The sequence below is a fragment of the Leptodactylus fuscus genome, chromosome 1, assembly GCF_031893055.1.
Source record: "Leptodactylus fuscus isolate aLepFus1 chromosome 1, aLepFus1.hap2, whole genome shotgun sequence".
NCBI lineage: Eukaryota > Metazoa > Chordata > Amphibia > Anura > Leptodactylidae > Leptodactylus > Leptodactylus fuscus.
Genome location: NC_134265.1, coordinates 203057568 through 203072904, shown reverse-complemented (window position 1 = coordinate 203072904; position 15337 = coordinate 203057568). Strand labels below are relative to the sequence as shown.

Below are 15337 nucleotides of genomic sequence, written 5' to 3'. Positions count from 1 at the left end.
TTTGTGAAGATGAGAAATTTTGGACTAAAGCAGCATTTTATCATAAAAATGGGTGTTTTTTTGTATTCTCCATAAAATCCTTTTTGTGTTGTTTCAGTGGGGGACACATCACAGTGTACTGTATGTGATAGGGTAAAGACTCAGTAAGCGGAGCTGACAGCCTTCATTTTCCTAGTGTCCTCCTCCCAGTGACCGGGTCTATACCCAAGGTGCTGTGTTCCCCAGTGAAATATGTGAGAAAGTAACTTTTTATTTTCACGTCCCAATGAATAAATTCAATGAGGTCAAGGTACTTACTGTACCCATTGATAAATTCCTTCAGGGGTCTAGTTTCCAAAATGTGGTCACTTTCTGGGGATTTCCACTGTTTTGGCACCTCAAGGGGCTCTGCAAATGTAGCATGGTGCCTGCAATTGATCAAAGCTAAACCCGCCCCCTAAAAGTTCATTGTCAGTCCCTTCCCTTTTGCGCTTTACTGTGTGCTCATATATTCATTTACATTTATATGTGGGGTATTATGATATTTGGGAGAACTTGCATAACCGTATTAGTAAAAGAAATTGAAACGTGAAAATTTCACTTCCATTTTGTCTTAATTCCTGTTTAAGCGCTTGTAGGGTTAGGATACTTCCTATATGCTGTTTTGACGTATTTAATGAGTGCAGTTTTAAAAATGGGGTGATTTATTGGGGTTTCTAATAGAGGCCTGAGTTTGTCCCTTGAAAAATGGGTTTTGGAAATTTTGAAAATTGCTGTTTGACTTGTAAGCATTATAATGTTCCTTTAAAAAATTTAAAGGTGATTTAAAGTTTGATGCCAACATATATTAGAAATGTGGTAAATTAGATTCCTGGTCTAATTTGGGTGGTATGACTATCTGTATGCAAATCACATAATTTCAAACTTTTTAAGTTACACATTTTTCAAAATTTCCACCAAATTTCCTAGTTTATCATCATCACAATGTATCGACTACAATTTACCGCTATGTTCATGTGCAATATATCACAAAAAAACTCAACACTCAAAAACACTTTGAATTAGTATTTCAAAGTTATTCCTGCATAAAGTGACACATGTCAAATTTGAAATATCGAGCTGTCAGTACAAAAAAGTGGCTGTGGCAGGAAGGGGTTAATAAGTAGAGAAGGAACCAGATCTCTTTAATAAGATAAATTAGAAAATTTATTTAATGCAAACATGCTATACATTTATGGAACGTTGGTTATGACTGGAGGTACGCTTTTTAATTTTTAAACAATAAGTATGTTATTTGTCTCAATGTCCATGGCAAGAGGTCCACAATATGTTTTTTTTTTTTTTTTCCTTTTTTGAAGTAATGCTTATGTGTGTTTTTTTTTTTTTTGTTTTTTTTTAGGGCTTGTTTGGGTCTTCCACCGCAGAATCATATGATGTTGGAGTACAAGATGCAAAGAAGTTTCATGAATCTCAAGAGATCCAGTCCATTCTTGACACCTTGTCCAATTTCCATTAAGAAAGGGGCTGGCCGTGTTAATGGCTTTCAACATCAAGGCGTTAAAAATGGCCACTGTAATGGACTGGAGCAAACTGTGACCACCAGTGACACAGAGATAGAGAATTAGTTCATGAGCGAACCTCATACTACAAATTTTGGAATCTATTAATATGGATCCTTTATTACAAAAAATACCATAGAAGTTTGGGGTTCATTCTTCAATGATTGCACTGATCTTTCCTATTGTATGTCAGACCTTGTTAGCTGTATGAGTGAGTTGATCTAGTAACTAAAATATTGCACTGATTTCTGATTTAATGTCCAGGTAATATTTCAATTGTAATGTTTTGAAGTTAATAAAACTAACTTCTAGTGACTTTGGCTGATGTCATTTTTTTTTTAAGCTTTTAAGTTGAATAACTATGTAGTGGCAGAGGTTTAAAATGAAGACCATAAACTAAGGGGGCATTCACACTACCGTTGGTGACTGTCAGTAAGTGTCTGTTACAAGATTTTAGCAACGGACACTAGCTGAACCGTCACAAATGCGTTAAAATTTCCATTGATATCAATGGGATTTTATCTGTGTGTCCATTATACTCCCAATTCGTCATGTGGGTTTTTTTTTTTGTTTTTTTTTGTTTTTTTTTAAGTGTAAAAAGGTGTAATAAATAGTGGGATCATATGTTTTGTGTGCGAGAGGTAAAAAAGGTGGTCAGATGGTGTGGGGGGGGTCATATACCGTGTGTGGGGCAACTAAAAAAAAGGTCATATACCACATTATTCTATTCTACTAATCTATCTATCTACTCTACTATAATAATATAAATGTGAAAGTTTCTGTGTTTGTTACTCAATCACGCAAAAATGGCTGAACGGATTTGGATAGATAGATTGTAACCTCGATTAAAATATAGGCTTCTTTTTATCCCAGTAAATGACATGGCTTCATGACTGTTATGCATTTTTGTTCACATACTATATTACACTGCTCTTATCTATGCTTCTGAGAAAGCCAGGGCTGTTATCTCTCTGTGTAAACACATGCTAACCCTCAGTGTGTTCATGCATTTGCATATTATCTGATCCAAATTGGCAGTTTGCCAATTTTCAACTTGCCTGGAAAAAGAAAATCTAATTTGTCGCAAACAAGAGCTATGAAGGTAGCCAGAAGTCACTGAGTTCTCCTCAATCGGAGCTGACTAGGATCATCGACGCCAACAACACGCTCATTATATGGCGTCCTAGCGAGCTGCTGAGATACCGAAACAATCACAGGTACAGCAAGAGGAACAAGTTCAGCAGAAGCGCAGCTTGACAGCTGTCGAAACGCCAGAGCAGGCGGATCATCAACAGCACGCGCATTATGTGGCGACCCAGCGAGCTGCTGAGATGCCAGAACAATCACAGTCACGGTGTGAGGAATGAGGTCAGCAGCAGGACAGCTTGAGAGGTGCCGAAATCATAGACACCAACAACACTCAGACGAAGTCGCGGGCAGAACCTAGTTGGCCAAAAAAGCAAATACATATTTTTTTTTTTTTCATTTTTTTTTCCAATTCAAATGTTTATTGCAGTTTTATAATAATACAAAAAGGTCCGAAACAGACCAATCATACAAAAAATACAAACATAAAACAAAGCAGGCCGGAGCCACCCGAGGAGACCCCCAGACGAACCCAGCCAACAGCGTATACAGTGATATTAAGAGGATTAAAGAGTGAAAGTGGAAGGAAAGGAGAACTAGAGAAAGGGAACAGAGGAAGCGAGAGGGGAAAAGAAATAAAAGTGGGTAGGGGGTGAGCAGAAAACAATGAGGACCCCAATGTGGGTCCAGAGAACCAACCCTCAGGTCCTCATCAGAAGGACAAAGATTAGCATAACAGTGGTAGAATCTGTGGCCGTCGGCGGAAATCCTACACAAAGTATGACGCTCAGGCCTAAGAGGAAGGCCCAGAAGCGTCTGATACCCTCCAGAGCGTTGGAATTCCAACCAATAAAACCAGGTTCCAACCGTGCAGAAAGGAGGTGAAGTTTTCCATTTGCATGATCTCATTGACCTTTAAAATCCAGAGAGAAAGAAGAGGAGGTTCAATTTGCTTCTTGTTTTGCAGAATGCAAGCATGAGCAGCGAGGACCAAAAGTCAGAGTAGTGAGAGCTTGTAAGTTGTTAAATGATCCATTTAACACCATCCCAAAACAGGGACAAGACAGAACAGGACCAAAAGACATGGAGCATGTCACCCTTTTCCTGACCACACCTCCAGCACATCGGAGAGACCTGTGGCAAAAACGTGTGTAACTCTGTGGGAACCCTATAGCAGTGGGACAAGATCTTTGAAACTGGCCTCCTGGTAGCGGGAACTGACAGAGACCTGATGTGAGAGGCAAGAAATACATCTTCTCAGCCTCCCATCACAACATAAAGAGTGGAACAAACCCTTCAATGGGGACAACCAGAAGCCTATAAATGACGAGAGAATGGTGAAAAAAAAGTGTAGGATCAGACCTATATTCTGTCTGGGTCGGGAGTGAGTTCAGGATATCACACCAAGTGTCAAGAAGAGGCAAGTCGGTCGAAGGTTGAATGGAACTACAAATACAAATATCAAAAATATAACTCAATGAGTTAAAGTGCGTTTAACCATACACTGTACTGACACTCCTTTACGCATTGTAACTTTTCAAACCCTCCAAAATGACCCTTTTTATGGAGACTGTTGCTTTCTCATGGATTTTTTAGACACACATGGTGCAGAAAAGTTATATTGTTTTGTTGACTTGTAAATGCTGGCATGTTTTTTGGGCTGTGCACGCCCACAGGCCACAAGAAAATGGCCGCTTACTTACTGTGTAAGCAGCCATTTCTCTTGTTTCTGCACACACAGTGAACTCTGCCTGAGGCCTATAAGTTTGACTTCCTGCACCAGAAAAAGATGCGTGAAGAGGACATTCCTGAAGAAGATGGAGGCGGCGCTGGAGAGTTCTCTCGCAGCATTGGGGACTCCCCCAGTGCTGCACGAGAACTCATTTGCATACCAACAAAAACCGGGATTTCTACGGAACGGCGGTGCGGAGAAGACACCTAAAGGTAGGAGAAGAATAGCCTTTAAGGCTATTCCGACGTGTTAGGGAGAAAAAATGCCATCTGATTGATAGGATCCCTTTTAATGGGTAAGCAACATAAAAAAAAGTGCTTAAACTGAGATTTTTCGACAGTAGCATGCTCAATTTGCATAAGAAAAAAAACAAAGCTTAAATAACAGTTTTTTTAGATTAGAATTTTGCTGTTTAGAACAGGTTATATGTATTTGATGGAAACAAAATCTCTTGCCCCAAAAAACCCTTAGAGAAAAGATTTTTCACAAAAATTTTAATAGGACGGACTTTGTCAGTAAACAGATTAAACTGCTCTAATGCAAAACAGATTTGCACAAAATTAGATTGGCAATGAAAGGGGTAACTGTCCTAATCCTGTGCCTGTATTACCGCTGCAGTCAGGCTTATATCAGCAGCATGGATATTCTCCCTCACTCCTAGCTATGATTTCTATCATTAATCTGCCTGTTATTAATGGGGTTGGCCACTTTCAGATCAATATTGAGAGAAATATGTTGTTTGTGTACAATTTTACAATTTCTGTATCATTTCTTCAGATTTCTATATCTCTCATTCTGTTTACTTCCAGTAGGTAAAAATCAGTCCATGGTCATGTGATGGTCTTGCAGGCGCACAGCTCAGTACACAGTGTGGAGGGGTCGCTATAGGATATTATACTATCTGGAGGACAGTTTGAGGCATTATACCATGCGGGGGTCAGAAAAAGGGTTGCTATGCATTATGGGGGACAATCTTTACTAGTTAGTATGGATTTTATTAACTTTAAACCTCATCTATAGTCATATTTACCTGTCCCCGATCCTCCAGTGTCCTCTGAGCATGGTTCGATCCTGTAGCTTTGGCGTCTTCTCAAAGTGAAACTGTAACCTACTCTTGCGTGAACATCCTTCCCACAAAATCAAACTGGACAGGACCCAAAAAGCCCTGTGACATAAGGGCTCGGGGGTGAACCCTCGAGATGTTATATTCACTGTCAAGAATCTATCATTGCTAAAGCACGGCAGTCTAAAGACTGAGTTTACTGGCACTAAAATCCAGCTATAACAGAATTTATTCTAGGTCACTCTCCAAAAGAGACTTCATTTTCACCCTCTCCTCCAGCTAACCCTTGAGAGGATTTCCCTTCACCCCTGCAAGATGGTCGCTTCACACCCTACAATGCTTCGAAAAAGAGAAGGAGAAGGCCACCAAGCGCACCAAGTGCAGCATTTGGCAACTTTGATGAAGTGATAGTAATTGCATATGAAAAAGACTAGATGTCCTCTCAACTGTTTGGGGCCATTCACATGGAGTAAACGCGAGCTGATTACGGCAAAATACACGTGTAAAAATCAGACTCCCATTGACTTCAATGCCATTTTTTACATGTGTATTTTTCCATAATCAGCTCTCGTTTACTCTGTGTGAACAGCCCCTTTAAGTTGTGAAGCAGTGACAGCCCTGCAGAAAGCGTGTAACCATATTACTTAGGTGAGAGTGGCAGTGGTATAGCCTTTGAACACTGAAAAGACGGGAAATTACAGTGGAGGAAACAAGGACCGGAGGTCCGTATACAGGGTTCCGCGCTCACTGGTTGAAAAATACAAGGAGGTCTGGAAGGTGCAATTATAAAGCCTTTTTATTGGAAAACATGAACAGCAGAGTGGTACGACGCATTTCAGGCTTCAAAAAGGTCCTTTATTAAGTGCAATTAACAGGTACTGTTGGGCCAGATGTGTCATGCGTCGTGCTACTCTGCTGTTCATGTTTTCCAATAAAAAGGCTTTATATTTGCACCTTCCAGACCTCCTTGTATTTTCCAACCAGTGAGTGCGGAACCCTGTATACGGACCTCCGGTCCTTGTTTCCTCCACAACAATGCTTCAAAAACTTGCACCCATTTTGTGACACTTTGGGGATTCCCACTCTAGACCTCCTGAAGCTGATTTCACCCCCTCTGCCAGCACCTTCATTGTGGAAAAGCAGAAATCGAAACGCCGTCAGCTTCCACATCCCTTGCCATCGCCATGGAAGCCCTGGGTTGGCCCCTTCCCACCATGAGTTTCCTTTTTTTTTTTTTTTTATTCTCGGGTCCTCATTCCTCTGGACAATGTCATATTCTTGTAATATATTTACTTTTTTGCAGGTTCTAGTTCTGCCGCTATCTTACTGCTATGGACTTTGTGCAGTGTGGACTCCCTCTTACCATGTATCTGTTTCTAGCTTTTCCCTGTTCCTTTAATCCTGGCCTGAAGTTTATGGCCACCCCCTCTTAATGGGGCATTGATCTTCTGTATTTCCTTTCAGTGGTTACACTGGGTCCTGGCTTGGTTACTACCCATGACCCTCCCTGCAAGCCCCATGTCAGGAGAATTAGTCCTGTCCATGACTCACCGGGTTACAACTACACTGATCCCGCTCATGCTATGCTATGTTACGTTAGTTATTCTGCTTCCTAGTCTTTGTTTGTTTCTCCTGTCTCTCCTTTGACTACTTCTTCGGTAATGCCCTTTACCCTCTGTCTTACCCTCTGTCTACTCAGGGGGGCATAAGGGGTCCTATCTCCTGGTCTGACCATGCTCCAGTAAAGGTTTCACCCAAGTGTCCCTGACCTGCTCCTAAAGGACCTGCCAACCGGTAAAGCCCTGAGACCGGATTGTAGCACCCCAGAGTGCTCCAGCTTTTATTGTCTTATGCGCCCCAGGTTGTGTTTGTATCTCCTGTGTTTTTGTGTTCCATGTACTTTTAACATTGTTTTACATTCTTTCCCATGTTTGTCCCTGTAGTTTTTCCCTGTGCTTCATACCATTACACTTGGTATAGCCCCAGGCTATCACAGGCCACTGGACAGGGTGAGCAAGACCCAGGTCTCCTGAGGGGGGGCAGTTGAGTGCAGTCTGGAGTACAGTGCTGTAGAGGACAGTGCTAGAGGGTGATGTGACAGGGTATTCTGCTCTGCACACTGAGGCCTACCGGTTTCCTACACAGCCCCTGAAGAGGAAAAATACAACTCAAGGCTCTACTAAAGACAACCATTGACAGGGAAGACAGACTGTCATCATTTTGGATTTTGTGCCAGGAGGAGTGTTGTCCTGGAGGAGTGTTGTCCGGTGACAGTGTTGTCCTGGCACCGTCTAGAAGGTAACCATAAATCTGTCAGGACTACCCTGAAGTATAGCCCCCAGTATCTGCTGCTAGAGAAGCTTGAGGAGTGGAGTTAGAGTTGAAGTGGAGTACAGAACTAGAGCCTTGCTGAGTAAAGTATCACCCTGTTTGAACTGCATGACTGTCTTTCTTAGACGTTTCTGCCTTACCATCAAGGCCCTTCTGAATACCACCACACTGGCTGAGAGTAGAGAGGTCTGCTCATCAACTGGAAGTGGCCCTGGGAACACTACACCCACCACTATCAGGTAGTGCGGCAGGACCCTCCTCATCAGTGTCCGGCCTAGGAGTAGATGTGGGGAGAGGGGTTAAATGTTCTCAGCCTAGCTGGTGGCACGTCATCAGCCACTACTATTCCCATCCTTCAGTTTCCTCCATCTGGGCTGCAGCATACCAGGTTCATCTATTTTATTATAAAACTTTCCCGGCCAACCTCCCTTCCCATATGTGATTTCTATTTAACTCTTTCCTGGGGGGCTCCCCTATCCCCCAACATTGTTGCACTTCCACCTTACCTTAGTCCCCAAATCTAATAAGGACTCCCAGGAGTGTTCCAGCTATAGACCTATTGAAAAATTATATACAAACTCCTAGCTTACAGACTAAATGTATGGCTCCCCTCTCTTGTCCACAAGGACCAGGTGGGCTTCGCTCCATGCCGTCAGGGTGGAGATAACATCAGAAGGACTGTGGACCCGAGTGGTAGCCAACCATTTCTCCATTACTGAGGCTTCTGAGGTGAGTATCTACAGGCATTGTATTCTACCCCCTCCACCAAGGTGAAACTTCCCCACTCCACTTCTGACATCTTCCCCATTAGAAACAGCAACCGCAGGGCTGTCCCCTCAAGCCTCAACTATACGGTGGTGACCTTTGATGCCATCTGGTCCCCATAGGACGCCTACTACATGCTACAGAATCTTTAACCTATTTCCCCTTCCCATTCTCCCTGCCCCCCTTTGTCTGCATCCCTTATCCTGGTGTTTTATTTTCCATTCTATGGTTACTCTCCATTGTGGATTTGTATTTGGCTATTGCTTGTACTTATTACAGTTGATTTCAATTGGGGTGGCCTCTAGAAGTAAACCTGTTGTTTTGTCTAAAGTTCCTCCCTGGGATTTGAACCTAGATGTATCTGCCTCATCCAAACCTCCCTATGAACCACTATAAAACATTTATGCCTGAAAGTGATTATTTTAGTGGCTCTTACCTCAGTACATCGCATAGGGGAATTACAAGGTCTATCTGCTAATCCACGGTCATTACAGATGGCAGGTTAATAATTAAACCTGACCCAGCTTTTTTGCCTAAAGTAGCCTCATAAATTCCATAGTTCTCAGAAGATAGTTTCCCCCTCCCTGTGTGCTAACCCCTGTAATGCTAAATAACAGGAATACCACTGTTAGATGTAAGTCCAGTATTTGTCCTCTACTTCCAGGAAATTTGCTTACCTTTTTGTTCTTTTTTCAGGTCCCACCAAAGGGAAGGCAGCCTCTAAGGGAGCATTCACACGGAGTAATGCCGGACTCAATGTGTGCTTCTTTTTACTGCCGTAGAAATGCGAGGGTAGCGTTTACGTCACGTTTTTTACTATGAGCGTATATGCGGCAATTGCGGCCGCGTTTTTTGCTCGCGTAAACGTTTACGCTACCCTCGCATTACTACGGCAGTAAAAAGAAGCACACATTGAGCCCGGCGTTACTCCGTGTGAAGGCTCCCTTAAAGTACTCTGACTAGGGAGGGCTAGACTAGTAGTCTCCCCGACTTACAGTTCAGTACAGTCAGATGGGCTCAAGGCGCATTCAACTAGAGCGGTTGCCACTTCTGGGGTTGGGAGAGCTGATGCTTCCATAGAATATATCTGCAAAGCAGGAACTTGGTCTTCACCTTCTACCTTTTTTTGCCATTATAGGCTGGACAAATGGGCCTTCTGCTGATCTTCATTTGTAGAAAGGTTTTGCAAGTGATGGTCCCTCCATAATTCTCCTATTTTATTCTCTGGGTCCTGTTGTGGGTGATGGGAAAAATGATAATTCCTTTAATTGGATTTAGATCTGCCACCCACAACAGCACTGTCCACCCTTTATGTGGTAATGGTCTTGACACTGTGTTTAGCCAGCAAACAAAAAAAAAATAAATAAATAAATTTTTTTTTGACCTACAGGTCTTGTGTTCCAAGTTAACTGTAGTCTCTCTCTGGCTTCCATAAAACAACTAAGGGGTACTAGAGGCTCCTCTGTACCATAGATTTCCTGTCCCTGGGGGGGTCAATCCTCTTTGGATGCTTTCGTGGGTTCTAAAAAATCCGATTATCAGTAAACAATTATCAATTTTAGTGCAAGGTTCTGTTCATTCACGGGCCACATAGTAGTGGGATACCCTTCCTCTATTTTAGGATAACATCCAATAGCTAATTATGCATGGTTGACATCTTCTGTAATTGTAGATGTTTGCATATGCATTAGACCAGTATAGAAGTTTCTTATCTGTTTGCTACTTGAATCTCTTCACATTTTCTGCTAAAAGTGTCAGTATCTGCTGGCAAAAATCTGATGTCTTTAATGTCAGTATTTCACTTACATTTGCCGTGACATCAGTGTAACTTTTACAATAAAGATGTACTTTATGGGATCTCCTTTTATCCAACATTGGGTAGTGAAAGATTTATTGTAATATATTTTTCCTATTGTCCATGAAAACATCTGCTAAAGGATCCCTCCCTTTCTCCAGCTGGACAGGAAGCCTAAAGTCAAGAAAAGGGGATCCAGGATTATGGGGCATGGGAATACTTGTGTAGTGGACTGAGGTGCTCTCCATCAGTATCTTTCCAGTCGGCCCCTAGGCTAGAATCTCCACTAGGAGCAACCCAGCATTCTGGGTATTCCAATGATCTTCTTCCTCCAGGGCCCTTCCTTCTGAACTTGGCCTGGCCTCAAGCATCTGCTTTGGAGCTTAGCTTGGCCTGTATACTCTGCATCAGAGCTTTACCTGCAGTCACAGCCTTGTAGCTTGGCTTGGTCTGCTGGCATGCAATCTTCTCCATCCACTTTACAGCAAAAAAAAAAAAAAAAAGCTAAGACTAGGTTCACATCTGTGTCTGAGTCTCCGGTGCAGATTTGTCCGAAAATCGGCTATAACCTCAGGTCACTTCATAACAGACGTGGCCATGAGTCATAAAACACAAGGCCCTTATGTTTGACACCTGTGCCCTAGACGCTTGGTACCTACTTCGGCATATCACGTCACTCTCACATGGTCCTCAGAGGTATTAAGAGTGGTTTATACCTGGCGATTCCTCCACTCATCAGATTGGGATTAAGCATTCTACCCCTCGTTCCATAATAGGTACTTCTGTATAGATTACCTTTCCATTTGACACCAACATCTACATTCTCTAGTATCACCAGAAATTGCTTCACTTTCTCAGCTCACGCTCTTATAACAATTGAGCTTGACTCTTCTGGGTGTCCTCTGCGACATCAAATCGTCCCTCGCAGTTTACTTTACTAGAGAAGGAAATGGTGAACCTTCTTGATCCTTCTGTAATATGGGAAACACACAAATGCTTGATCTGCGGTGTTCTTACACAACACGGATCTCGTATGAAGAAATAATGATTGGCTTCTTACCAGGTCCGAACATTAGAACTACTACATAAATGGAAGGCTGACATTGTACTTGAGCTCAGCTTCTTCTATTTTGGGAAGCATTGCGCCTCCTACTGACTGACAGAGCAAAAGGCACCCTGGCTAAATGCTGGAGGCACTTTTACAGGTTTGTAATTAAGTGTAGCCATTCCCATTGGTAAGCCCTTTGAACGCAAAAGGCCTCTGCGTACATCCCCCTACTCCAGACTATTGGCTAGATTAGAGTATATCAACCTGCAGATATTGCTATGACATTTCGGCATTACTACGCCCGTTTATATATGGTAGATAGGAATAATCCAGAGATGAGTAGCACGCTTTGCCATACCTTAATCAGTAACTCCTTACCCTACATCTGAAAACCTCTTCCAAGCCAACCTACCTCCTTTGCTGAAGAAAGTGAAGGCTAACTGTGCCAGATGGATAAAAGGCACATACACATGGTTTGGCAGGTGTACTTTTTTTTTTTAAAGAGGACCTTTCATCAGATTGGGCACAGGCAGTTTTATATACTGCTGGAAAGCTGACAGTTCGCTGAGTTCAGCGCACTGTCGGCTTTCCCGATCTGTGCCCCGGGTAAAGCGCTATTGGTCCCGGTACGTAGGGCTTTACAGTCAGAAGGGCATTTCTGACACTTAGCCAGGGACGCCCTTCTGTCCAGCAGCGCCTATCGCGCTGTAGAGTGTGAGCGAGGAGGAACGCCCCCTCCCTCTCCTGATAATACTCGTCTATGGACGAGCTGTGTGAGCAGAGGGAGGGGGCGTTCCTCCCCGCTCCACAGTACAGCGCGATAGGCGCTGCTGGGTAGAAGGGCGTCCCTGGCTAAGTGTCAGAAACGCCCTTCTGACACTAAAGCGCTACGGTACCAGGACCGATAGCACTTTACACCGGGCACAGATTGGGAAAGCCGAGAGTGCGCTGAATTCAGCGCACTGTCAGCTTTCCAGCAGTATATAGAACTGCCTGTGCCCTGGACCATGAAAGGTACTCTTTAAATGAATAACCTGCCTTGCCTAACCTCATATAACTTCCTAAAATTGTTTTAGACCCAGTCCACATTTTTTTGGGCCCTCTCTGTCATTCAGACATCTTTTATATGGTCAGGCAGGGTCGGACTGGAGTGTTTAGGGACCACCAGTGGAATTGTTTCTAGGGGCCCACTGCCAGGACCCTGCAGATCAGCGGTATCGAGACAGGGTGGATAAAGGTAATAACATGTTGGGAGCCATGCTACTCACGCACTATACCATGTGCACTACATATACCTGCTGCTACAGCCTGTATGGCAAGTGAACAACATGGCTCCTAGAAATGTTACCATTATCCGTAGCTGAAGTGTCCTGGAAAAGCTGATCTGCAGAGGTCCTGCCTGTTGTATTATCGCAGATGAAATATTGATGGCCTATCCTAAAGACAGGCCTTGAATATTAGAAAGATGGATAAATCCTTTAACCCCTTAAGGACGCAGGGTACTTTGGGCCTTAAGGCTCAGACCCTGTTTTTTAAATATGACGTCTTTTACTTTATGTGAGGATAGCTTCATAATGCATTTACCTATCCAGGTGATTCCAAGATTGTTTTTTCGTGACACATTGTAGTTTATGTTGGTGGTAAATTTTGGTCATTATACTTTGCGTTTGTTTGTTAAAAAACAGACAATCTACTGAAAATTTCATAAAATTATCAATTTTGAAAGTTTCTGTTATTCTCGTGAAAACACAGACAGTCATAACACACAATATTCTTCCTAATTAACATTTTCCATATGTCTACTTTATATTGGCATTGTTTCTTCAATGTCCTTTTACTTTTCTAGGAAGTTAGAAGGCTTGTAACTTTAGTAGCAAATTGTCAGATTTTCAAGAAAATTTCAAGATTTTGTATTCTAGGGACCTATTTAGTTGTGAAGTGACTTTGAGGGGCCTATATAATAGAAAAGCCCCATAAATGACCCCATTTTTGAAACGGTAGTCTTCAAACTATTCAGAATTGTATATAGGAACTTTATTAACCCTTTAGGTGTTCCACAGGAATTAATTCAAAATGAAGGTGAAATTTCCAAAAGTCACTTTTTTATGCACATTTTCCATTTCAAACCACATTTTTCCGTAACAATGAAGGGGTTAACAGCAAAACATACCATAATATTTATTTCTGTGATTCTGCAGTTTTTAGAAATATCCCATATGTGGCCCTACTGTGCAACGTGACTCAATACGTGTCCTCAGAAATCAAAGAGCACCTTCAGGGATTTCGGGCAGCTATTTCATTAGGATGGTTTTTAGATACCATGTTGCATTTACAGAGCCCTAGAAGTACCACAATAGTGGGAAACCTCCAAAAGTGACCCCATTTTGGAAACTGCACCCCTCAAAGAATTTATCAGGGGGTGTAGTGAGTATTAGTATCCCAGACGTGAATGCACAGCGGATGGTGAAGAGGTAATATGTAAGCGGTGCGGAGGACATTGGGAGCACCAAATTCTCTATTATGTCCCAGTAGCTCCTATGATTGGGGGGGTCACTTTGGGGGTCTCTTCTATTGTTTTTTCTCTTGTAAGCTGCAAAACTTGTCTGTACCCTGATATAGGGTCGCACCGCTTATATATTCCCCTCCTGACGCATTTGGCGATTTTGGGGGGTTTTTTGTCTTCACATTATTCAAGCTATATTTTTTTTTATTTTGTGTTGATGTGGCCATATGAGTGCTTTTATTTTTCTGGGATATGATGCATTTTGTAATGACACCATTTTTGGGTGCCTATAGCTTATTGGCTATTTTTTATTAACTCTTTTTTGATGGATAAAAAGAAATCAATCAATTCTGGCATTGCATTTTACTTTTTAAATGTTTTTCCACATGGTGTACAGCATAAGTATCATGTGAACTTTATTCTGCGGGTCGGTACGGTTACGGCGATACCTCATTTATAGGTTTTTTTATGCATTAGTAATTTTGCCGAACAAAAACCCATTTGGGGACGTAAATCAATGTTTTTTGCATTGCCATCTTCTGAGATGCGTAACATTTTTATATTTCGATTGACAGAGTTGGTTGAGGGCTTATTTTTTGCGAGACAACCTGTGCTTTTCATTGGTACTATTTTGGTGTACATACGACTTTTTGATCACTTTTTATAGCATATTTTTTAAGGTGAGATGGCAAAAAAAACGTTTCCGTTTTTTTTCCCGACATTTACCATATAGGTGAAATAATGTTTTAGTTTTATGGTACAGGTTGTTACGGACGCGGCGATACAAAATATGCATTGTTTTTATTATTTTTTAGGTTTTTTTTTTTTAATAACTCATTTGCTATAGAAAAAGGGAATTTTGGGGCTTTATTAATTTATTTCAAACACTTTATTTATTTTTTACACTTTTTTCACATTTTTTATTTGTCCTATTAGTGTACTTGAACCAGCAATACTCTGATTGCTGGTCCAGTACTATAGCCTGCAATACACGTGTATTGCAGGCTATATAGGAAGTGTGTCTCTGCAGACGCAGAGACACACTTCCGGGCATCACGGCAGGACAGCAAGGATCCAAGCAGGTAAGCAGGGGTCCTAGCAGCCCGGGGTCACTAACCAGACCCCGGGCTACATAAAATTCATCAGGGCACCCCCCGATCTCGCCGCGGGGGGTGCCCGGGGGGGGGGTGATGTCACAGAAAACGCTCCCGATGTCGTGGACATGCGTCCGCGGCATCGAGAGGGTTAATACCGCCGATCGGAGCAGAGCTCCGACCGGCAATTCACTGGGGCAGCTCGTCCAGGCCCTCGGCTGTGTAATGCTTCTGTGCCGGCGCCATTACTGGTCAGTAATAGTACTGACCTGAGCGCGAACGTGCTACTTGCCAGGACGTACTATTACTGACCAGAGCGTTAAGGGGTTAAAGTGGTTGTCCAGGAATTGGAGCAACCCATGTGGTGGGTGTGAGGTAAAAT

The 15337-nt window shown here is 42.5% G+C and overlaps 2 protein-coding genes across 4 annotated transcripts in view; one reads left to right on the top strand and one right to left on the bottom strand.

Moving 5' to 3' along the window:
- Positions 1 to 1853, top strand: part of ISYNA1 (inositol-3-phosphate synthase 1) — a 65181-nt gene extending 63328 nt beyond the window's left edge. For all 3 annotated transcript variants that reach the window (XM_075282131.1, XM_075282140.1, XM_075282150.1), the window contains exon 11: positions 1379 to 1853. In XM_075282131.1, coding sequence (XP_075138232.1) covers positions 1379 to 1604 — 226 coding nt within the window. In that variant the 3' untranslated portion in view covers positions 1605 to 1853. The remainder of the gene's footprint in view (positions 1 to 1378) is intronic.
- SSBP4 (single stranded DNA binding protein 4) overlaps positions 1 to 15337 on the bottom strand; it is a 584851-nt gene that overhangs the window by 256778 nt on the left and 312736 nt on the right. The gene's annotated exons all lie outside the window — the stretch shown is intronic.